Consider the following 24557-nt stretch of genomic DNA (forward strand, 5'->3'; position numbering starts at 1 on the left):
CACAGGAGAGGGTGGGAAAAGCAGTGTAGGAGCAGTGCCTGATGTATTCTCTGAGGGCAGTGCCTTTTAGACACTCCTAAACCCACTGAGTCATAATCCACTGATTTCCTTCTCCCTCTCTTTCAAAAATAATTCTGCTCCTAAATATCTAACAACAAGCTGTCAAAGAAGTTCCATTTTTAACACAAACCTGAACTTCCCTTTGCTTGTGAAATGATTCAGAATTAGGAGACTGAAATATTACCATGTAGCTTGTAAAGGTTAGTGGTATTTAGTTATTGATATAAAAACCCCAGTGAGGGATTGCACTGGTAGGGGGCTGCTAATCAAATACAGAACCTTTCGCCTTTGGGTCACTGGATCAAATCTGTCTCTTGTGAATAATGCCCAAAGCTAGCTACAATTTAAGTTTTTGGTGCCCTATATAAATGAAATATGTAGAAATTAGAGATTGCAAAGACCTGTTAAAGCTCACAGCCTGTCCCCCTCCCAGGGCAGAATCATTCTCTCTAGCGCATTTCCTGATTATGGCTATTACCAGTTCCTAGTAGGTCCTGTCCACATTGCAAGGCAAAGCAGATGGTATTAATTGCTATCGACATTTAACTGGGTCCTCGTGGACTCCCTGCCCTGGCACTGGAGAGCTAGGAGGGGTCTGCAGGCACCTCACTGCTGCTGCCTGCATCTGCAGGCGGCACTGAGCTGCCTGGGGTCGGGGAGCAGGCCAAAGTCCCAGCTTCTTCCCACCCTGTGCAAAATACCTTATAATACAGGGGGATTACTGAATCTCATTTTCATTGCCTCACTTATCCCCCTTTAGAAGTCCTACCAGGGTCCCTTCCATAACCAAACAGCTGCAGGTCATAGTTCCAAATTGTAGGTCTGATGGATTAGTTCAGGTAGCTAAAGAAAAGGCCAGATATTAGTTCAGACATTGATATGGACTAAAATTTTCCCAAAGTTTGGAAGAGATCAGTGCAGAAAGGCCTGCTTGGGGCTTCTTTTTGATTTAAATGAAAAGGTTTGAACCCTATTATCTTTTACAACTTCCATTTGCAAGTAATTAACTATGTTGCAGGATCTCTGTTATTAAGTGCTAGGAACTGCATACTGGCAATATTAATGTTACTCGTGTAAGGTATTTAATGACACCCCGAAATAAGCTAGTAGCAGTGGCCCGTTTCAAAATAATATAAATATGTCATAACTTAAACCATTTCTAAATCTCTAGACAGGAGCCCAAGTGGGTCTACTTTCACTCACCTGCCTTTGAGTGCCTGAAGGTGCAAGTTACAACACAGACAGTGTGGATTCTAAGTGGGATTTCCTCACCACTCCTACTTTTGGCCACATGTGCCTGTCCCACAGCCTTTAAAATCCAATGTTTCCTGCTAAAGATGCTGGAAATACAAATGCAGCCTTGAAATCGGAGTATTTTTAGAAAGAATGCTGAGTGCTGTTTGCTCCCTCAGTGCACCAAGCCTGCAATGCCAGAGGAGGGGGATGTGGTGGTGCTGCCCTGCACACAACAACTTAGTGCCCGGCAGGTGCTGCTGGGGCTTGCTGTCACCTCCCATGTCATCATGCATGGTCCCCATCTGGGACTCACAAGTACCCCATAAAGTGCAAGTCTCTCCATCAGCAGTGTAGCCAACTGCTGCTGCCTTACTGGAGTCAACTCATTTCTGAGATTCACAGTGCCAAAGCTTCAGCTGCTGAAAAACTCGAGTGATCATAAAGGAAGATCCTTTGGGCTTCAGAAATTTTACAATCAGGAGGTTTAAGAAAAGTAGCAAAGATTTTAAAACAAAAGAGCACCAAACAGGAAAAAAGTTGTCCAAAACATCACAGTGAATTTGCAAAGGGGGCACTCCACACTTTTTCCAAGAAAAAGAAAAGAAAAAAAAAAGAAAAATAAAACAAAATATCCTGTGTTGTGAAATGTCTTTTTAAACACAGATTTAGAGAATGAAATTGAGGGTTATAAACTAGTAGCCAACAAAAGCAAGAAAGGCTGGAATGTTGGTAACCAATTGCAAAGACAGGATCCAAGCAAAACATCTTGAATTGCTAGTACTGTAATAAATTACAGTTTTCACTTTTGTATTCTGCAAGTGAAAACAGCACTAAGTCAAGCCTGAGAGAAGGAGAGTAACGGATGACCTTTCTAATCCACCCGCACCCAGTACAAGTAGAGGAGCTCCAACATGGAGCAGTGAATACTGAACATGAAAATGATACGAAGAATAATGCCCATCACTGCGTGAAGGGACAGATTCTGCTCCCATAAAATGGGGTTCCTGTGTTGCTGAAGAGTTAATTGTCAGGTAGCAATAGATGAAAGGCAAACCAGACTCTGGGATGGTCTGCTATGGTAGCTGTTATCTCATTTTCTTCCATGGATTAATTTTCCCCTCTTTAACTTTAATTAGATAAAAGTCCAGGGGTGGGAGGTGGCCCTGGAGTGCTCAGAGGGCAAGAAGTGGTCAAGAGCTGGTTTCTCTCAAACTTTGATTAGCCTATTTGATAAGTGATACTAAGCACCCCAATTGGTTAATGAATGAGGGGTTCCCGTGAGGTAAGTGGCTGGGAAATTTAGCCTCCCCCACCAGGGCAGCAAATATGTAAACTCCTGTCCTTCAGTTAGGTGTCTACTGTGGTTAGGACTAAGAGTGATTTATGTCCTATCTGGGTCCTGGAGTGTATCTACATTGATTGACTCCCTTGATCTTGACATCAGTCACTTGGACTTTCAGAGAAAGGGGGAACGTAGGAGATAATGAAAGCTACATTAAAGAAGACCTTACCATTTATGTAAACGTTATTCTGTCTTCAAAGGCAGAACTATCTTTCAACAGAAAGGAGACTTATTTCCTACTTGAAAATATTAGGAAGAAAAAGATGCAATATTTAATATTGCATAATATATAATATTGACCCCCTAGCTTTAGTGCCAGCCTCTACCTTTGTTTTTTTTTTTCCTCTTTTTTTTTTTTGACTACTTCGCATTATAGTTGCAAGTTGTACTGCATACTGCTTGAAAGTAGTGGTGCAGACACCCTAACGTCTTGTGCAAGGAGACATCACACTCTCCCAATGGATATAATCAAAAAATACAATGAAAAAAAAAATGAAAAGAGAAAATTAAGAGTTTAGAGAGTAGAAGTGTAGAGAAAACATTTAAAAAGTTCACACATTACTATTAAATGTGGGACTTTCATACATACAAGTCCATGGCAGTATAAACCAGAACATTCAAATAAATCTAAAATGAACCTCACAAATGCTCCCCTAATGAATACCACCTACACAATAAGATTTCTCCGGCTGGCTGCCAGGCTCTCCGGCTCTCCTTAGCCCTGAGAGCATGGGGCAGATGTGGGGCATGCTGGGACTGGAAGGGAGCCAGCAGTGTCCTCACCCTGCTCCACAGGTGAGCCACCAGGCCAGGTGCAGTATGAACATCAATTAAAACAGCATTTTTGAAAATGCTGCGCAGACAGGTAATTTGTGGAAGGTTGAAAATATGCACAAACTCACCTGTGTAAGCATCCCTAATTCTGCTACAGATCATCTTCCCTAAGAGAGATGCCTACAAAGTTATAAGAGCATCAGACAAAGCAGAGGAAGAATGGTTATTCTTCAAGTCCTGCAATATTAGATTTGGGGAGCTTTTGCTGAAATTACAAGGAGAGCAGTTTAAAGCAGACAAGAGTGTTTCTTTGCACCGTGAGTAGTGAACTTATGGAATTTGTTGCCACAGGAGACTGTGGAGGTGCCAGCAGTTCAAAACAGTAGAAGACAAATACATAGACAATGGGATCATAGATAGTAAAGGGAAGAGGCATGGATGTGTCTCTGACATCTACAGAACAAAAATTCGGGATGCTAGGAGAGTACGAGGGGAGTGAATTGCAGAGCCAAGCTCATGCGCTTGCATTAAATAGCATCCCCTGTTGCCATGGTCTGAGACAGTATTCAGCTCAACGGGCTGGTCTGATCTAAAAATCTGATTTGGCTGTATCTAGTGCTTCAGTCATAGCCAAACTTAGATTCTTCTATTAAATTTATGTGTTTTTTTTTTCTGTCTAGCTTCAGGGTAGAGCTCATTTCTGCTTTCTTTTTCGTAAGCCATGAATTAGTCTCCTGAAGACAAGCTGTCAACAAAACAAGTCCTTTTCTTTCTTAGCTATGTCTTCCAAAAAGTTTAAAATCTGTCTACACTACATGCAAAATGCAGTAGCTATATTCCTGAGAATTTTAGGCTGTCTTAGCAATGGATTAAAAGTGCTAGTTTACAAATTGGAAGGTAGAGAATTTATAGTCTGGAATCATCTTATTAAATAGGTCAAAAATTAGGACAAGTATGTAAAACTGAGTAATCAAAGTAAAATGAAAAATCTGTGGCAAATCTTTGTATTAACTCTTATGTTTATGTGGGAGGACACATGAAGAAATTCTTAGTTGCTAAGTCCTGCATGGCATGTTTGGTAACTAGCAGTAATAACATTTGTACTTCTAAATGGAATACGATTCTCTGTCTGGGAGAAGTGGGCATTAATATGTAACCTGCAGAGCTGGGATATTCCTGTGGCACTGAACAATTTCTTTGTATTGAAAAGATTAGAAAAAATATACATAGCAAGGAGATAAAGTTTTCTTACTCTTCATCTCACACTGAAGAGCTTTCCTATTCTGAACATAGAAACACAGAATTTCATCATTTCAGGAAAAAAAGTTTTATTTTAGCAGCAATATGGGAGCACTGCTAATCAAAAGAAGTCCCCAGAATGAAGTGGCATTAATATGCCTGGTCAGAACAAGGTAGTAGGCAGTACAGATTGTTTCCTGGACAATACCTCTGGACAGATAATATCTACAGAGTGGTATCTGTAACATTATGCTAGTTCTGCTATGTTCCTTGTCCTTTTTTCTGCACCACTTAAACAAACAAGCTTACACGTGTGAAACCCCCCCACCTAAAAACGACCTAAAAAACCCCACCCAACATATCTAATAACTGAAGCACAACCACAATGACATGGAAAAAAAATTCTATCCAAGGAGCTGTTCTTGAGGTGTCTCCCCTGTGGGTTAGGGGGGTTTAGCTGTACTTGACTTTGAGGTTTAGGTTCTCACACTTCCCTTCTCTTAAATAAACAGTAGTTTCTGGCAAATCAAAGAAAACCACACCTGACCTTACATTTATACCTGTGATTTCTTTAGGTCTGCAATGTTATCCTGAGAGAATAGAGACCCTTTAGCAGAATTCCTTGATGGATTTATTGCCTTCTTCTTACAGAAATAAACAAACGCGTCTCCTACACCGGAGCAGCTGAGCTATGAGATCAGCTCTGTGCTGACAGTCAGCCTCTAGATCAGATTATGAACTCTTCACTTGGTAATCAAAAATCCAGAGGCATATTGCCATTCCTGAATTACAGTCCTCAAAACTCCTAATTGCTCTGTACCGGGCAGGCAAATCCCTGTCACCAGCCATCAGAACATCCACTAGGCAAACAGCCCAGCTAAGCAAACAGTTTGGTCTAACATACACACGAGCCGACAGCGTTAGATGAGAATCACACATGTGCATAAAATGTGCTCTAGAAGAAAATGTCTAAAGAAAACTGCATTCATGCTTTGTCAAGGTTTAGCATATACTCAAGGTGATAAATCATCCGTTTCTCCTCTCTCCATCCCCCAGCTGCACAGTGACTAAATACCTCTATCAACCAAGCCTTTTAAGTTAAATCAACCTTTTAAAAATTCCTCTTTCTTAATGCTCTAACATGCATGGGTTCACAAAATTAAATTACAATATTTTTTATCTGTTTGGGATCAGAACTGTTTCTTCCTCCTTGTGTTTACTTTCCTTCAGTAGCTGACATCAAAATGTTTTCTGGAATGCTGGGACTAAATAAGTTATGCTTAACTCAATATCTAATACAAATAGCCCTGGGGAAGCTCCAGCAACACAATCATAAAAGCTACAGTTTCTTTTAATAGCTTGCCACACTTTGCTGATATAGTATTTCTCTAATCACCAATCTTTACGTGCCTTCCTGACCTTGGAGCTCTCTGTCCAAATGACTTTGCGGTATCAAAGGCTCGTGTCATTGGAAGAGTGAATGGCTTTCATTTTTCTCCCTGAAACTTCCGGTTCCTGGCATCTGCAAAGAATTATTCCAAGCAGTGTTTTGCTGCCTCGCGGCCAGTGCCCTGTAGTGGCCTGCCTGATGGAAGTGACTTTTCCCCAAAAGGTGACCGTGGTCAGCGGTGGGCGGGTGCCGCCGCCGGTGCGCAGTCAGCCCTGCTTTCTCAGCTGATTCTGCCCGGCCATCGGGCTACCGCAAGCATCGTTACTCTGCAGCAACTAATTACCATGTTTTTTGAAAGGCAATAAATAAAGAGGGCATATACTGTTTTATAGCAAATACAGCAGTAAACAGAAACCCTCCAAAATAAGCATAGGTTCAGAAGCCTTAATATTACAACAAAAGCGAAGTCCAAAGTTTAGAAGCGTTTAAACAAGTAAAGGGTCCCTCCCTCTCATTGCAGGGAGACCTAGGGAATCACTCAACAGAAACTAACTCTGTATAAATGTCTAAAAAGTCACAGTTGTGCTGCTCTGACCATTTCTAGGCCATGACAGTCAGTGGCTGGATCCAAATTCTGTTACTTAGCCTGTGTGATTTGTCTCTGTTAAAGCTGGAGATTCTTGTTCTCTCTGTATAGCCGCACCATCCAGACCCCCATCCCATTTAATTTTTTGCTCTGGTTTCTCATATCTCCCCTCCTTTTTATTTTTTAAATAAATATGAAATGCAATTGGATCTATACTGGTAGTTAAAATGCTAGAATAAACTAAATGAAACTCATAGCTTTTGGGGGGAAGGAATGGATTTTAATCTACTCCCTCCCCCCTCCCCCTTTATTTTTTAAGTGTATTCTGGACTTAGATCCACAACTGCAGTTATGCACCCTTAGTTCTGAGCACTGAACCCTCATGCTGCAAAGGATAAACTACTTGAAAATTCAGTAGCTGGGCTAGATAAAGCCAGGAAGAGATAAGGTGACACAAAGGCTTAGAGATGTTAGAAGACTGGTGTAAGCTCATACAGCTGATCAGTAACAGATAAAATTTGAAAATCCTGCTTTTTCTTTTAAGAGACAAGATTAAGACAACATTCTTCAGAGATGGATTATGTATTTGAATTACTTAAATTAAATTTTAATTCAAAGAATGAAAACAAAACATCTTCAGAGATCCAAATCCTCCCAAAGCAACCTAACTTGACCCAAAATTTATTCAGAGCTTTCAGACTCTGGTGCAACTCTTTCAGCAGCATGGCTCTGTAACCTTTTACTAAATGAAAAGGAGAGGCTATTCTGGCCACTTTCTCCCTTAGGGGAAGGGCAGCCACTAGGGACATAAACTTTTCAAAGCCATAGGGAGCCAGCCATCATGCCCTGCTCGGGACTTCTCACTGTCTTTGTTCTCATTAAAATACAAACATTAGGTGACACAGCTAACGTCTCAGGTTTAGGCATCAAGTGTGCGCAATGGTCGCTCCATTCAGAAGCCTTCTCCAGCTAATTAACATGCTTATAAAAATTCATTAGAAGTCTTGCGACTTCAAGAACCTTCTCCCTAAAAAATGAATACCCCCCCCCCCCCCCCCCAAACTGTTCAGGATGTAATGTATAGAATGTAGTGTATTACTATAGTGAGGAGTATTGCTGTATGACAGCAGCAATCATCAAGGCTTAAAACCAGGCTAAGGAGGAAAAAGTAACAGAGCTGGATCATAGCTCAGACGGATGCCCCATCACATACACGGGGAAAAACAAAAAACAACCCTGTCTCATATTTCCAACCATAAAGTAAACGGCTTCTAAATTCTCCATAGACTGACTAAAAATAAGGAAAAAAGGCCAGGTAGCAGCAGTCAGATTCTTCTGAGTTAAATTATATCCACGTGTATAGCACATTTCAATGTCCAAGGAGCTATTTGGATGTGTGAATCTGACCTTTGATGAAAAACAGGGATATTTCTAAAACTGTCATTGGAAGTCAGAAGCTCAGCCACAACCTAACATATTTTTTCCCTTTGTAAATGTTATTATTAAGTGTTTAATTGCTTAATAGGTTTTCCTACAGAGAGCAGCAAAGAGAAACACCAAGACCCATAGTCAGGGGGCTTCTATAGAGGAGGATTTTGAGAAGGAGAGAAAGAAGGAGCTGGCCTTCTGTCCTGAAGATGTTTAATCCTTCCAGAGGCTGGAAAGAAAACAGACTGGATATACCCAATAAGACTGGGGACAGCAAAGACCCCAAAGACACAACAGCTGAGAATTTTCTGAGGCTCCTGTGCCACAATGGCACTATGTAGGTCACAGAGACCATCAGCCTTCCCCTACTCACCCAAGCTGTTCAGAGTCCTTTTGCATCCACTTAAAGCTATGGAGCAGGGATGCACTAATTTGTCACAGTTCAGTGCCTAACAGCTATAATATTTTTATAGTTTCCATTGCTCTGACTTTTCTCCTACCCTTTCCCAAATCCATCACAAACAAAACAACTTCTGACTGTACCTCTACTACTATCTGTTACAATAAGAAACCCTGAAAACCACAGTGCTACATTATTTCCAACTTAAAACAACCAGAAATAGAGACTATTCTTGATGTAATGCAATTATTACAGATGTAATGGTTAAAGGAAGGACTTAGAAATCAGGATATGTAATCACAATTCACTTTGGATTCATAATTCATAGTCTTTCTACACCTTGGTTTCCTGACACATAAAATATTCTCTGTGTAGTAGATGAATTACAATTTATTTTCATAGGTTAGCCTTTTATAGGTTTGAGTCAAGTAAGCAATACATTTGCGTGCATATACACAAAAGTTATTACAGAGGAAGAAAGAAGGAAAAAGACAGGAAGTATAATAGTATATGTATTCCAAAAGAAAAAAAAAAAGAAAAAAAACCCTGCATCTTATGTGACATATATCTATCTGAAGGTAAAAAACAGACAAATATAAAAACAACAACAACAACACAATCCTAAGAAATTATGCCTGAAAAAAAAGATTTAAAAGCTAATAAACCACTGGCAAATCAGGAAGCACAGCTACAGTCCTGCAACACAGAAACAAATATTTCCAAGAACAAAATGATTTCATTTGTCACAGGCCCCAGATCTAGAGGTATTTGGGGACAGCTATAATGTTATCTTGAGTGAACACAGGGCCAACATAATTAGGAATAAAGAGGTAAGAAGCAAGGGGAATTGCCTGCGTAACTTCACTTTGCAAAATCCTCCCATGGAAGGTGGCAGGTAGGAAATCTGTATAATAACAAACTTGTCACAAGACAAGGCCAACTAAATACAACAATTAGAATTAACATTCTGCTTTGACTGGTTCCCTGGATTACTCCTCTCCCTCCTCCAATGTTTCATTCAATGTAGTTAAAGCTGTGGTTATTGATTTTCTGCAATATTTTCCAGTACATTTTTTCCCCAGGATTGTGTAGCTGCAAGAAGACTGTCTCTTCTTTGTGGGCATTGCTTTAAGAAGCAGCTATTGAAGTGCCAAACCCTCCTCACAGATATCCCAGTGAAAACACAGACTAAATTTCTTGGTTCTCCTTTAGTCTACGTAGACTTAGACCTGTGTAAATAATCCAGTCTGGCCACAAAAAATGGAGTTACAATGCATGTAGTCATATAATTATGACCTTCTAGTGAAAGAGATGACCTTCTCCACCAACTGTCAGGTCCTTTCTTTTGAGAATTACTGGAAGACCTCTGCTCTTTGACTGCAACCACACAGCCAGGATGCTGGATTTGGGTTTCCCAGCTGGCTCATCTGCCCCTTCCTGACTGCTTGTGTTCTTCCTGCTCATCCACTGACTCCAAGAGCATCTCTGGCACGTCGATGCCCTTCTAGAGGTGCTGTGGAGCTATGCTTAGGGAGGTGCTTTAGGGACTGCACCAGCAATGGAGCTGATCTTCCTATATATACAAATTGAGATACCACTATTTTAGCTGGCCTTTAAAAGAAAGGTCATGCTTCTGAATACTTAGCAGACATCCCCTGAAAAATTAACTTTTTTTTTTTCTTAATATAGAACATGATTTTTGTTTCATATTTAGGCAGTCCTGAACATTTTAATCAATATACCTAGACTTCTGTGTTTTCTCTTGTCTCAGAAAGGATGAAAATCATAGTAACGAGTAACAGGGCCTAGATGAGGAATATACACCCCTGGTCTCTAATTTTTGTCCTCTGATCTCTTAAACGTGCAAACTTATTTTCCTGCAGGTGAATCCTGTATGCTTTGAATCAAGATCTCTTCTTGATAGAGAAAAATACCATGTTGGCTAATGCAGTGGTAAGATCCTTATGTAGCATGATCAAATCAGTGAACCAAGACCCAGAAGGGCTGTACTGGGACAAATATTATTTCTCCCCATTTCTCTTCTCCAGTTATATTTTTTTCGTAGTTTTGTGATTTTTGCTCTTGCAGTTTTTATAATATCTTATGATGGACAAGGATTCTGATTACATGAACTCATGAAAGACTCCACTCTGATGGCAAATGAATAAAGGCAAAATGGAACATGGAAGACAGTTGACCATACAAGGAAAATAGCTTTCAAATTTTAAAAAACAGAAAAAAATATGGAGCGTTATCACAAAGATGACAGGGTAAGGAGAGAACAGAAGAGATCACAGCTTATGATGTTCAGTCCTTTAGATTCTGTAATATTGCTACCCCTCTCTTCTTTTTAGGTGCACCAAGACCTTCACACACCCCTTGTGACAGCAGTGTAGCCCCTAAGTTCTTTTTCAGATGGGACATCTTTGAAGTACATTGTGATGAAGCAAGTTCACAGTTCAAATCAATTCATTCATTTTTCCCATGAAATATAATAAGCATTATGGTCTTTTTGAATTGTACTTTGCATTTTGAGGGCCAAAATTTTCTTAAGGAATGAGAAATTGGAGAATTTATTTTGCAGTCTGCATTATAAAATTAGTGCTGTGTTAGCACATATTATGTTCCACATTCCTTTTTAATCCTCTGGTTGTTCCTAAATCAGCAAACATAAGGGTTTCTCCCCCATTTTCAAATCGCCCATCTGGCAGTTCTAACCCTTGTTAAAAAAAAGCAAAACCTATGCTGAGAAGGATTTACTTGGAAAGTCCATAGTTTCAAGAAATGTTTAAAAGTAATCTCTAGGTGCTTATTATGTTTTTCTTTTAATTATTTGTAATTTGGTCTTGTTCTATATTAAAAAACAGAGCAGACTGTACCTGTTGACTGCAGAAATGTACATATTTACAGAACATCCCTTATATTTATGGAATAAATATATATTACTCTAAGTACGTAGATCTGAAAAATATATAGTTTCTCATTTTCATCCGTAGCATCCTTCTTATATTCAATTCCTATATTTTGTAAAGTTTCAATTTATATCACCATTTCACTATATACCAAAAATTCTGCATGCCAAAATCAATGAAGTGATGAGATAAGCATTGCAGAGTAAAAGGTATTTTTGAAATAGTGTGGGATATTTTCAAATGTGTGTATATTTTCAAGAAACTGTGTGATTCTTAGTACTAACATGTTGGAGAATGGAAGTATGCTGATGTTTTCACCACACTGTAGTAAGGTGTGATATTTGGCAATCTTTCCCTCGGAAATCTTCAGAGATGTAGAAGTCCTCCAGCAAGAGACTGGAACCTGGTATTCACCAGGTTACAACCCTGATGTCACACGGGTGGCAGCAAAAATGGATGGATTGTATAAAAGAGCTTGTGTTGCAGGCAACATTAGGATGCAACATCTATGAAGGTGATCTATGGAGAGAGAACAGTTGGTAAAACACCTCTGCTACTCCTCTTCTGCTGGCCACAAGGTCAGTTGATGCTTCCCTTTCTGACTTCATGTACATCCATAAAAGTGAAAAGATATCTGCAGAGGGCTTCTATATGTCCTTGTGATATCCTTAGACATCTATGCATTGGTGTGTATGTGTTGTATATTGAATGACAAGGGTTTCCATGCGTTTTTCTTTCTATTAGACCCAAATAACTTCAATTTATTCTATAATAAAACCTGAAGTCAGCAGAGTTGCCTGTTAGACCAAAGCAAAATCTGCTTAAGTATGTAGAAAACACAGATCTTCAGCAGGGCTGCTGCTGAGTTTAGCCTGGAAGCTACTATTTCTCTGCATGCAGACCATACTAATAATACTTCACTTAAAAAGAAAACATACAGTCTGCTAAGAAACATGGTTCCCATAAACAACAGAAAAATGGTTGAAATGATCTGCATAAAGGAACACCAAGCTGACTTGCTGATACCGTTGATGAGAGTTGGTCTACATTTCCTGGAACAATGAAACAGGTTGGACAGGTGTTTTTTTCATTAATTAGTTTTGCCCAACTAGCAGTTTAATTGAATGACTGTTGGAAAGCCACTAAAATTAGGTGGCAGTAACAGTTAATTGCTAAGAATATGAAGGCTATTTATTCTTCACCTCAGTGTAAAAGAAAAACACAGTTGTTAATAATGAAAGTTAGAGCATGGCGTGGACAACTGTATTTTCTTATTGGTATTCATTTCTGCACTTCTCTGTATTCTTTTATAGAAAGTACCAAATGACTTCAGGAAAACCTTGTGGTATTTATAGTAAAAGTAATAAAGTAGCAAGAATTCTCTAAAGAGATTTGAAAAAAAAAAAGTGCACAAGACATTCAGATTATCCCTTTCTCCCCCAATCATTTATGTATTAATTTTACATCTTTGTGAGAGTCAGAGAGGTAAGACAAGATTCACCCAGAAGCGTGAGTTTTCGAGGAGATGCTGCATTTACTTTGGATATGTGCTGCACACACAACAGAGTCACTTAGCAGAAGTGACAGAAGTCAAGTACCTGCCAATGTCAGGAGTGAAGGCGGGTCTCACAGGAGCAGGAACCAGGAGAAAAAACAGAAGCTCAGCTGGACCTTTGGAATTTCCCACCAGCAGAAAGTGTTCAGCTTTCATGATCCACCTCATTGTCACTCCCAGATACCATTTCCCATCACTCCCTTCCTCTTAATCATGCCATGCTTCAACTTCCTGGCTTGCATTTCTTCACAAGGATAACTCCTCAGTCCACATAGCCACATCAATTTCTCACTTAGATAAATGCTCAGATTTTTGGAAACTCCCTATATAGGGAAAGTAACCTTTATTGTCGTCTCTTTGAGACCATAGGTCAGCAACCCACCCCTCTCCCAGTGTGACAGTAAGAGCAAGGGATAGGGTCCTGACCCTGCTATTATGTCCTAAAAACAAAGGCAAGTGGTGTGACACCAGCCCTGAAACATGCATTTTGTCACATAACCTGAGGCAGGGACGTGTCCTCTCCCACATGACTTAATGCAGGAGCACACTCTTGTCACTCCATTAGTCGTATTTGCTCTTCTCCTCCTCCTTGTCCCACAAGACAAAAGTGTTGACATTTTAATGATGCGTTTTGCCAACCCAGAGGTGCTCCTGCCCTAGAAGGGAAGGATGGCAGGGAAGGGGCAGGGAACTCTGCAGCAGCAGCTTTGCTGCCCCAGAAACAGCAGGGAAAACAAAGCTCTTGGTGAGTGGGTCACTGCACCCTAAGCAGCCACGGCAGTAGGGCCGCCCCTTTTACTAAGCCCTGCCCTGGCAACAGCTGGACTAAGCCTTTCCCCAGTTCTCAGGAACACAAGGAGAGGCAGAAGCCAGTGGGGCTGTTTTATTCAATGGAGCAACCTTATGCCAAGGCTAATCTTCTCTGCCTAGGACTCTAGGTATGGGATTTCATTCCACTGTTTTGTATCTGCACCCAAGACTCATTTGATAGGACTTCATCTCTGTTTAACCGCTTTGTAGTCAACACTGTGTTCTTAGTTTATAGAGTTGGGTTTTCTATTGCTGTAAAAATACTGACCACTTGTGAGCCAGTATACCCACGTCTCAAGGTTAGCTGCCCTATTTCTTCCTGCCTATTCTTCTGCTTGTTCTACATCAGTTTCTACCTATTCAATCTGTGTCTGTACTTGCTGTTTATTTTTCATAAATATGCTGATTCTGAATTTGTGGCTGACTATATTTCAGATGGCATTTTTTTTTTTTTTTGCAGTTTTATTGAAAGTGGTGACTATGAAAGTTTGTGGCTTTACATGTGGTTTTGTCAGAAATAGTATGGGTAGGCTTTCTCGGTCATGTGTTTTCTTTAAGTGATAGAGCAATTTAAAGGAAGACCTCCACCTGTTAATATTTAGGTTGTCTAGTTTGACAAAGATAAATCATTCCTGCACTTTCACATTTGTACACACAAATATTTTCAGGTGATCTCATGGCCTATTTTTTTCCTCATTTTTTGAGGGCAACTTTTTTTTTTTTTTTTGAGGAGATCAGGCAGAACGGTAATTCACAGAACTACTGGGTCAAAAGAACTACAGCCTCTGCTGACATAGAACTCCTTTTGTCCTGATACTCCTTGCTTAATAATTCATCACTCTCTTCATTTTTTCCTCCACCAAGGTTAGCCCTACTAATATTTTCATGAAGTCCATACTTTTTGAAGCACTGTCAACTACCTACCTCTGAACTGCATGAGAAGTTCTTAGGTGCTCACAATTTCTGACTGAATCAGACTTTGGATGATGATGTGCTGGTTTGGGTCTCAAGCTGTCATCATAGGCACCTTAAAGCAGGGCTGAGCTCCGTTTGCTGCAAGTAGAGGCTGCCTGGCTGGATGTGGCCACTGGCCAGCCTGGGAACCCCTTGGATGCATTCAGCTACAACAACATTGGGAAGGAAGGCAGGCAGCATTGAGGGGGGCAGGACCTGAAGCTACTATGGTGCTACAGGGGTCTGGAAGAGGCTAAGGAAAAGGGCCTCCAACAGGAGCTACTGGATGAGACAAAGTAGAAGATCAGATGCCAGAAATACCCTTCAGAAGAAGGATCTGGAAGAAGAAGTGCTTTGAAGGCAACAGGTCTTCCTGCTAAGAAAGTTTTATTTTCATCCTCACTTAGGGCAAAACTTCCTGCAGCACAAATGCATTTTTCCTCTTCAGTAATAATTGGTCCTGTGGGTAATTTTCAGGAGACAACATGGAAATGATAGGGGAAAATAACCCTAGAGAACAGATTCAAAGAAACATTCTCAGAGGAAAAAGCATCATAAGTTTAGTAATATTGAAGGTTTTGGGAGCAGTGGAGAGGACAGATAGTGTGTGAATGATTTTTAACAGTTACTAGACATCAGTACACTTTTCATACCTAGCAGAGCGCCATTAGAGGCACAACAATAGAGAGCTATAAACCTGGCCACAAATATATGAGACTCTCTAAGCATTAAGCTTGCTATTAGGAATTACAGATTTTGAATTTATTGAGGGAAGTTTTCTATTGTAACAAAAAAAAAAGCAAAAGCATAAGCCCTGAAGAGAAACATGTAGATATCCATACATACTTAGGATTTTTTATGCCTATACCATAATCCTTGGACAATTAACAGCAGTTAAGCTACATATAAACATATCAAACTGAATTAAGTTAAAAAAGAAAAAAAAAGCAGAGCAGCAAAATAAATTAGGAGTGAATCCTTTTTTTTTTCCTGTACAAGACATAATATTTCAAAAGGGCACCGAATCATAGACAATTCAGCCATACTTTAATACCCAACATAGACCATCTAACAATCCAACCAAATACACTTGCAGATCACCAGTTCTCAGAGCCAGTAAAACAAGAAAGTAACTTTTATTAAAATCCTCCAAACACACACATCATTAAGCACTAAAACATAGAAATCATGTGTCTATGCATAAGGAGCATTCACACCAACCCTAATGACTTCCAGGTCCTCCTAGACAACAAATAGCAAAACAAAGAGAATAACAAATATTTACCTCCTATACCACTGAAAAGGTCATCCTCTCTTCAGATACCAATTCTAAATATCCTCCTCAAAATAATTACTGAGGGCCTGAGCTAGTTCCTTGGGAAGATGAAGAAAGACCCCCATTTGCTCCAGCCGAGGCCCTAATTGCTTGCCTCTACTAATGAACTAATCTCAGACACCTGGAACTAGCAGGCTCCATGCCGGGCTGGCAAGGCTCGGGTTACCTAAGAAATGCTCCAAACATATTCACACAAATCACTAACCCTGCAGATGTGCAAATACTGCTTTTGTCATATTGCTGGAGAGATGGACATGTGTTTGCGGTGCTGTAGCACATAAAACCCAAAGATGAATTCATTGTGTTGCACTAATCCCTTCCAGAGGCCAGGTGGGCATTTGGGGAGCCAGATAAGCATGTTGATTATCCATGTTACTCTTTGCATTAATCCACTTGTGACACAGAGTATCACAAACATTCACAGCATAAATATATAGATGGCTGGAAAATATGTATGTGAATGCCTGTTATCTGCAAAATGAAACCAAATCAGGAAGTTAGCCTAAAACTTTGGCTAAAACCTAAACAAGTCTAAACTCTGATGATGTCTAGAGTTTTTAAAATTACAGTTAAAGAATGTGGAAGTCACCTGAGGATGTAAGCAAACCCCACTGTAAGCCTTGTGAGATAAACTACTGCGCTTTTAACAATTTTTAAAAGTTTTTCGCAGGCAAACCATTTTCTGAGACCTCAGAAATTAAAGCAGGTGTCATGCAGCCTTCTATCCAACCATCCACAAATTTCTTGTCCTTCCCTGGGCTGATTATTCTGGTAAACATGTGTCAAATTTTAGGTATGTGTCTGCTTTCATTTGAGGAGGGTAGAATGGTATAAGCAAAACACAGTTCATCAGAAAAATGCAAGAGAACAGGAACAGGCTCTCCTTTTGGTCTTTGACAAATTGCTAAAATGTATAGCTGGCTGGCTCTTAGGTATTTTTCACAAAGTTTGGTTAGTATTTAAAAAAAAGTACCCTCATTTGTTCGTATCCCTGAAAAATAGTGTTATTTATATTGCTTATATAGAAACAAACACCTAATCTTTTTATAAGCGAAAGAAGCAACATTTTCGTGACTTATTTACATTTGGTATTCCAAAACGTTGGTTTCCCCTTCTTCAGGATGCCAAATAAATAAATAAATAAATAATAATAATAATAAAATAAACCCACTTATTTCAGCTTCTTAAGGTCAGCCACCTAGATTAGATTTTAGACATTGATTGAATAGCTAACTTACAGCTTCACTGGATATAATTTTGCAGGCAATGTACAAGTGAAGTTCAGTTCTGAAAGTAAAAGGAACGCAGACAAGGCTTGGAGCGCCAAGTCTGTCAGCACAAAGGAAAGTCTAAACAGAAATTGCTGTGTTCAGTATGAACCCCCAGTGATAGCTGAATTTCCAAGAAGATTTCCTTCAGAGGTATATTTAAATAACACCACTTAATGCAAACTGCCAGAATGCACAGATGCACCCTTACTAGCTTAAAGAACATTTCAATAGGGAAAAATTACTAATGTCTTCTACACTGTAGTAATTATCAGAACAGTGGGCTTAATTAATGAATTGTCATTAGTTAGTGTAAACACTGAAAGATAGCTTCAAAAATCCCTTAGACTGAAGAACTACCAGATACCATCTATTTAATAAATGTAGTGAATTTAACCTATGAGGTCGAGGAGAGCACCAGAAATAACAAACACTTTGCTGATTTCACATATGGTAGTAAAACTGTGTGTGAAGAGGGGCTTCTGCAGTTCGGTAGGAGCATGTCTTCTTCCAAACTGCTTGGCTAGCTCTCTTTGGAAAAGTAGGCAAGAGCTGGTGGATACAGTTGCATCAGGGACAATGCTGCTGTCACCACTTTACCCTGAGGTGCAGGAAGCAATTGTGCCACAGAAAGCAAAAGGCTTCTTGTGCCTTCACTGCTGAGCACTCAGACAGCATTGAGGAAAGTGAATGGTAAATCCTCACAAAGGAATTTATCTACTTCTGTTCTCCACAGTGAAAATATCCAACACAATAGCATCCATGTTCACTTCTCCTTTCCAATTGCATGCACCCATAACAAACTTCACAAAAGATGTGTATACCTCAGAGATCAAAAAAGTCCCCTCTGAAAATCATTAGTGAAACAAAGTAAAGAAAATAAGGCACTTAGGTATTTCAGGAAAGAATTCCTGAATGTTCTGTTATGTTCTTAAGGAAAGGGAATATACAGACCTGGTCAGATACCTCCAGATATTTTCTGGAATATATAACACCATCCTGTCATCATGCATTGAAAAATAAAAAATAGTTGGGGACTGTATTTAAAGAAAGGGAAATGGTTCATGACCCCAGACCAAGACACTTCTTGTAAAACCTCTTCTGCTTACTCATATTTTCTTTCTTCATTCAGTCACTTTTGACAAGGCCTCAGGTGATTTACCCTTCCCATGACCTTGTCTTTCCACTGAAGTGGTGACCCTCAGTATTAATGTGGGTTTTGAGGCTGCATTTTAAAGCATTTGTCCTGATTTCAGCTGTTACTGATGAGCGCTCATTTTCCTAAAGGCCTCTTTTCTTGCATGCAGGGCAGACATTCTCGCTCCCCACAAGCTGGGGATTCAGTCTGCAGCTGGTGGTGGGCTGGGGTAGGTCTGGGGCGCTCCCGCCTGCCTTCCTGTACAGCCTGAGCTCTGCTTCACCTCTCCCAGTTTCCAGCAATGGCATCCTGATCTGTCCCAGAATGGCAGCATTTGGCACCACTAATTGTTACTGGGTTTAAAATAATAATAATAATAAAAGCCATATATACCATGTATATATTCCTGTGTTTATATATGTACTAGGCCTGGGTGAGGATAAATAGTGTCTGTAAATCTAAGATGGGAGTGTGAACTTCAACTGGATTTATATTGGGTTGGTCTATTCTCCCACGTGCTTGGTGACAGGACGAGGGGGAATGGGCTAAAGTTGCTCCAGGGGAGGTTTAGGTTGGATGTTAGGAAGAACTTCTTTACTGAAAGGGTTGTTAGGCATTGGAATGGACTGCCCAGGGAGGTGGTGGAGTCACCATCCCTGGAGGTCTTTAAAAGATGTTTAGATGTAGAGCTTAGTGATATGGTTTAGTGAAGGCCTTGTTAGTGTTAGGTCAGAGGTTGGACTAGATGATCTTGGAGGTCTCTTCCAACCTAGATGATTCTGTGATTCTGTGATATTGCAAACTGGCTTGGAAATCTCTTTCTTGCTTTTGCTTTCTGTTAAGGTTCTAGGACCGTATGCACAAAAAAATAAAAATTGGGAAAAAAAAAAGGGGGGGTGGGGCTTGGGAAGCAATCCTGCTCTGTGGAGTGATTGAATGCAGAGGTTCCTACTGACTTCAGCAGGGCCATGGTTTCAACCTTTGTCATGTCAGCAGAAGTTGTCATCTATTGACAAACAAGATGAAGATTGACATCTGCCTTTCTGCTCTGTCTCAGTCTTTTTACTCCTTCCTACCTTTCACTGAAGTGTTTAGTACTGCCTGCTGACAGAAGCAGTTATGGCCAAAAAAAAAAAAATAGGCCTGAAGTGGGATCTTACTCAACAATCCTTGGATTTCTAAATGATTTGTGAATACCGATGTTCAAAATGTTCCTGTTTTCCAGGCAGTTCTGGGAACCGAGCCCTCTGTCAAAACTTGCCTCACGGTTCCTCAGCAAATTTGGTACTGGGTAATAGGGACACTGCTCTTCGCTTTCAGTGCTCTGGGAAGATTTGATTTTAATTTGTTTGTATAGGATCATAAAGTGCATAGTCTAACACCATGTTATATATTCAAGATGTTAGAAAAAGATTGGTCTTTTATAACTCTGCATGTGAAGCTGTCTTTTCCTCTGTCAGGGAGAACTGACAGGTTGCCTGCCATCACCTCCTCTCCAGCAAAGACAGGAGCCCACAATGTCAGTGTGAAAACATCTGTTGAATGGATTTATTGACTAGGTCTTAGGTGTGCTTTTTTTTTTTTCTCCACACTGTTTATTACAGCCCTGACCTAATGAACTTAATTTGTTGACATGTTTCCCTCAGTGTCTTACTTGATCCTGTCTCACATTTCTTTCTACTGTGCTGTTTTCTTGGCAACAGGAGTTCCTGGCGCATCGGCGTGTCCACCAGTTGCAAATCTACCAGGCTCAGATGGCTACAGTTGGCATGGCGGGATTAGATAAACATCGGCCGGTGTCCAGGACCCCACCTTCCCCCACTGACTCCGCATTACCTCACCCAGCCATGGACCAGCCCAGCCAGCATGTCTACACGACTGGTAGGATTCCCTAAAGACTGTTTTTAATAGGCAGGGCAAATGCGTTTGTTCATGTGGGATCAACAGATTTAAATGCCTTGAATAACTCCTGCAGCATTGCATTCAGTTGTAGCCCTACTGTTCCTTGGTTTTATGACACCGTACTGGCATCAAGTCAACCAGTGCAGCTGATAAATCACAGGGTTAATATTCACACAGTCATAAATTATTATCATTGACTGGCTCTGGTAATATAGTAACAGGTGCATTTTTTGTGCCTTTAGGTCATTTACAGCTTTTTCTTTCATTTCCCTATCCTCTGGCTCTTTTCTTCATGTTCTGTTTTGTAAAGAGACCACCAGTAAGTTGAAGAAAGACCACCAGTAAGTGGGAAAGCTGCAGTATAATTCTCAATGTCTTCATTTGACAAATCAGTCTACACTGCAAGGATGGTTTCCCTACAGAAAAAGAAAAACTGTAGCACTGACTGGAAAGTGATGTCAACTACAGCTTTGGTGTCTTTCAGCACTTGTGTGGAGTCTCTACAGAGGAAGGTTTTCTGGGCTGGCCCAGCGTAATCCAATCACTTAGGGAGCATCTCCTATCAGTCTGGCCTAGACTGTCTGAAGCAGAGGGATTAGGACCTTCAGTGAAAGGAAGAAAAATGATGACAAAAAAAGTCATTTTTATAGGTAACCTAACCTTGCAAGACATTCCATGTTTTTAAGAGTCTGAATATCAGCACAACGTTACAATACGGTTAGAAGTAAAGTTTCACTTACTCTGTGCACAAGAAAGGGGAAAATAGTACTCGGAGATACTGTTTATTCAGGTTTTTATTGTTGGAAGTAATTGTTCCTTTGCATTGGTTGGCAGAATTTGCCATGTTCTAAAAGCTAACAGTTCTTGAGGACGTGACCATGGACTGATATAGGATGGGGTCCTCAAGGGGCACTGTATGTGGCTGTGTGAGACAGTGTGCTTTCCTGCCTCTCAAATTAGAATGTGAACCTGGAAAGCAAAAGATTATTATCTTAAAGAAAAACAAAACAAACAAACAAAAACAAAAGAAAAAGAGATGTCCTAAAAGCACTGGTGAATGGGTGCAAGGTGACATTCAAAAATGAAAGAAAGAATTTCTTCTGTACATATACTGTCAATTTAGGAATTTCACTTGTTGGGTAAGAAACATTTGGACTGTACAGATAGAAACCCGCTAATTCACTTTCCATGAGTTTCTGCAAAAAGACCAGCTGTGTAGAGACAGTATTATTAGGCCAGGCCACTGTTTTTCTTGTTGTGGTTCGTAGAGTCCCCAAGACATTGTAAACTCATTCTGAAAGATTCACAGAAGACAACAAAAGCAAGCTCACTGTGTATAGTCTTCAAAGTCCCGTTCAAAAATCTGCAGTTTCACTGGAAATGTTGAATAGGGTTGCAAATTTAAAGGCTGCTGTTTGAGTCTGATTGCTAAAGTTTACTGACACCTCCTGTTACAAATCCCCAGATAGGGGACCAGGGCCAGGTGGGTAACATATATCCAGGGATTTGTGGCATCACCAGTGGAACTGTTTAAATGAGAAAATGTGAATATCAGATGGAGAGTAATAGAGGGAATAAAATGATGTAGGACAGACACTCAGTGCAGATGGTGTTGGGAAGTGTGACATACCAGGCACAAATGGCTCATTATTCAGCAAAAGGGAGCCTGATGGGGTTCTGCAGTGGAAATACAGATAGTGCATATGCAGAGTCAAGGCATATTAAAATCAGGCAGGCAATTTAACCTTGTTCTTTTAGTAAAGCATTGCTATATGAACCACAGCACTGGAAAGAAAAAGAAAGAACCAATGTTGCTTATTCCACCTGAGATTCTCAATACTTCATTGAGCTCCCTTCTCTAAATAGGAAACAATTTTTTATTGAATCCTTGTTTTTTTCTTTTGTTAAAACTCTTTTTTCCTTCCACCTCTTTTTCAAGATAGTCACCTCTTATTAAAGAGAAAATCCTCCCATTCCCACATTCCCTATGACTTCATTCCTTTTATAATAATTATGCTTCTCTGATTGATGTCTGTACTTTCACTTAGTGTTTATATCCCCCATGTACTGGCTGAAGAAGACATAGTTCAGTGCTATAGCTGCTTCCAAGCTGTGCCTATGCTAACTGGCCAGCCTATACCTCATGGCTGAATGACCAGTCTGGTAATCCAACAGTGCCTACAAGTGCTGCATTCACAATGAAGCATTTCCTTTCTATTGGAAGAAAATCCCTTTCTCTAACACTCTTCAGGCTTACAAACATATATAACCTTTATCAGTGCAGTTTCTGAGTATGTTGAAGATAATTTTGTACTATAAGATTATCATTTTTGGATTGACATTGCACAGAGGCCTTGCAACACCAATTCGGTTTCTGTGAATAGTTATATATATAAAGTATTAGCACATGATGTAGTATGGTATGATTTGGTAAGATATTTTATAGAATGGCTTCACTTGTGAATCATTTCTCCTGAGTCTGGATGGTATCCTGGCATATATTCTTTACTCAGTGGAAAAAAAAAAAAAGAGACAGAGTTTTTATCTATTATTTTACAGCCTTTCCTAATTGCTTTGGGATGAAAGCCCTGAGCAACCTGGTCTGGTCACAGTGCTGACCTGCTCTGAGCACAGGGACCTCTAGGGACCTCTTCCAGCCTGAGCTATCCCATGGGTCTATGATTTGCTCCCTTAAGAGAGCACGAAATGAAACCAGCCATTACCCACAGCAATTGCTACACTACCCTTTTTAAAACTGTGCAGAGAAGGACTGGGTGGGTAGAAAGGGTGAAAATTCTCATACAGCACAAAGTGAGGTCAAATTCTGGTCTTAGAAATTAAAGTAAAAACACCTCCATGATTTGAATTATTTCATATTGCATCTTTTCCTATTTAAGGACAAATATGCTTAGAAGGGTAAAAAAGGTAAAAGGAAAACTGCTGTTGCAAAACATTACACCAGCATCAAAATAAGCCTGTATTATTATTAGTCATGAGAGAAAATGCTTTTGGCCAAATATCTGAAGAGAATCAGAAAGGTGATGGTTGTGAGAGATGTGTACAATATATATGCATTATGTGCACAAATAGGAAGTTAAAGATGGAAAAAATATAAACTATTCCTGATGCTCACCTAGATGGTTTGAACAATATTTGGTATTACTTAGTTCAGATTATTCTTCTGAATAGTTAATTAGATGCTCTTCCCTTGGATTTTCTTATTGGTACTACTGTTCTCCAGGACATTTTACTTTCTTCAAAGCATTCTGTTAGCCAACACATTTTCAGGTCTCCTGATCTCCCCTTTGTTCAAAATATTATTAGAAGAAGTTGATCCAAATAAAGAATTTTGGTGAAGAATGAGTGTTTGGGAGTCCCCACTAGGGAGATCTTGATTTTTCTGACTTAGTGCAAATTCAATTTCTTTTGTCCTGTGTCCTCTATCATTATATGGTTCAGTGGTGCAACCATTTCAGTCTGTCATCAGGGCCACATTCTGACCTCAATAATATTGGTGTAAATCCAGAATAAATCCATCAGTCTCAGTGGAGCTGCTCAGATTTACACAAGGAATCTGAGAGCAGAATCTGGCTGTAGGCATTTCTTCTAGAGAGACAGAATAACCATCTTTTATTAATATTTCACAGCAGTCTGCAATTGAAAACAGTTGTCTCTCCCTCTCTCTCTCTTTCTTTTGTGGGGGTGGGGAGACTATTGGCTGAATCCTGTTAGGGAAATCCTACAGGCTATTTTTAGCAGTAAGCTCTACTGCTGCATTGTGGTATTGTACCCAGCACATGTGCTGTATGACCAGCAGCCATACATCAGAATTACTTGCACATCCTAAATCAATTTAGATGCTTGCAATAAATGAAAACATATATCTCAGCCTTTTCTTAAGTCAAATAATCTTGTTTAGAAATAATTTCTTGCACTTTCTGGTGTGAATATCTTGCTGTTTAAAAGTTTGGAATTGAAGCTTGTACCATGCAATACTGACCTGACCAGTTAAAATGATTTTTGATTTGGACAAAGTAATTCACATACAACAAAATGACATTTTTATTTATTTTCTATTTGGGAAAAATTATTAATGCATTAAGAAAGGGATGCCTATATCTGTCTATATCTATGTCTACCTATATCTATATCTATATCATCTATATCTATATTATATCTATATCTATATCTATACCTATATCTATATAATCTGTATCTATGTTATAT

The 24557-nt window shown here is 39.7% G+C and overlaps 1 protein-coding gene across 17 annotated transcripts in view; it reads left to right on the forward strand.

The window, feature by feature from the left end:
• The window catches only part of HDAC9 (histone deacetylase 9), a 480254-nt gene that overhangs the window by 305555 nt on the left and 150142 nt on the right, over positions 1 to 24557 (forward strand). For all 17 annotated transcript variants that reach the window (XM_048068356.2, XM_048068353.2, XM_013171797.3 and 14 more), the window contains one exon: positions 20132 to 20309. In XM_048068356.2, coding sequence (XP_047924313.1) covers positions 20132 to 20309 — 178 coding nt within the window. The remainder of the gene's footprint in view (positions 1 to 20131; positions 20310 to 24557) is intronic.

This window comes from Anser cygnoides, chromosome 2 (genome assembly GCF_040182565.1).
Source record: "Anser cygnoides isolate HZ-2024a breed goose chromosome 2, Taihu_goose_T2T_genome, whole genome shotgun sequence".
Lineage (NCBI taxonomy): Eukaryota > Metazoa > Chordata > Aves > Anseriformes > Anatidae > Anser > Anser cygnoides.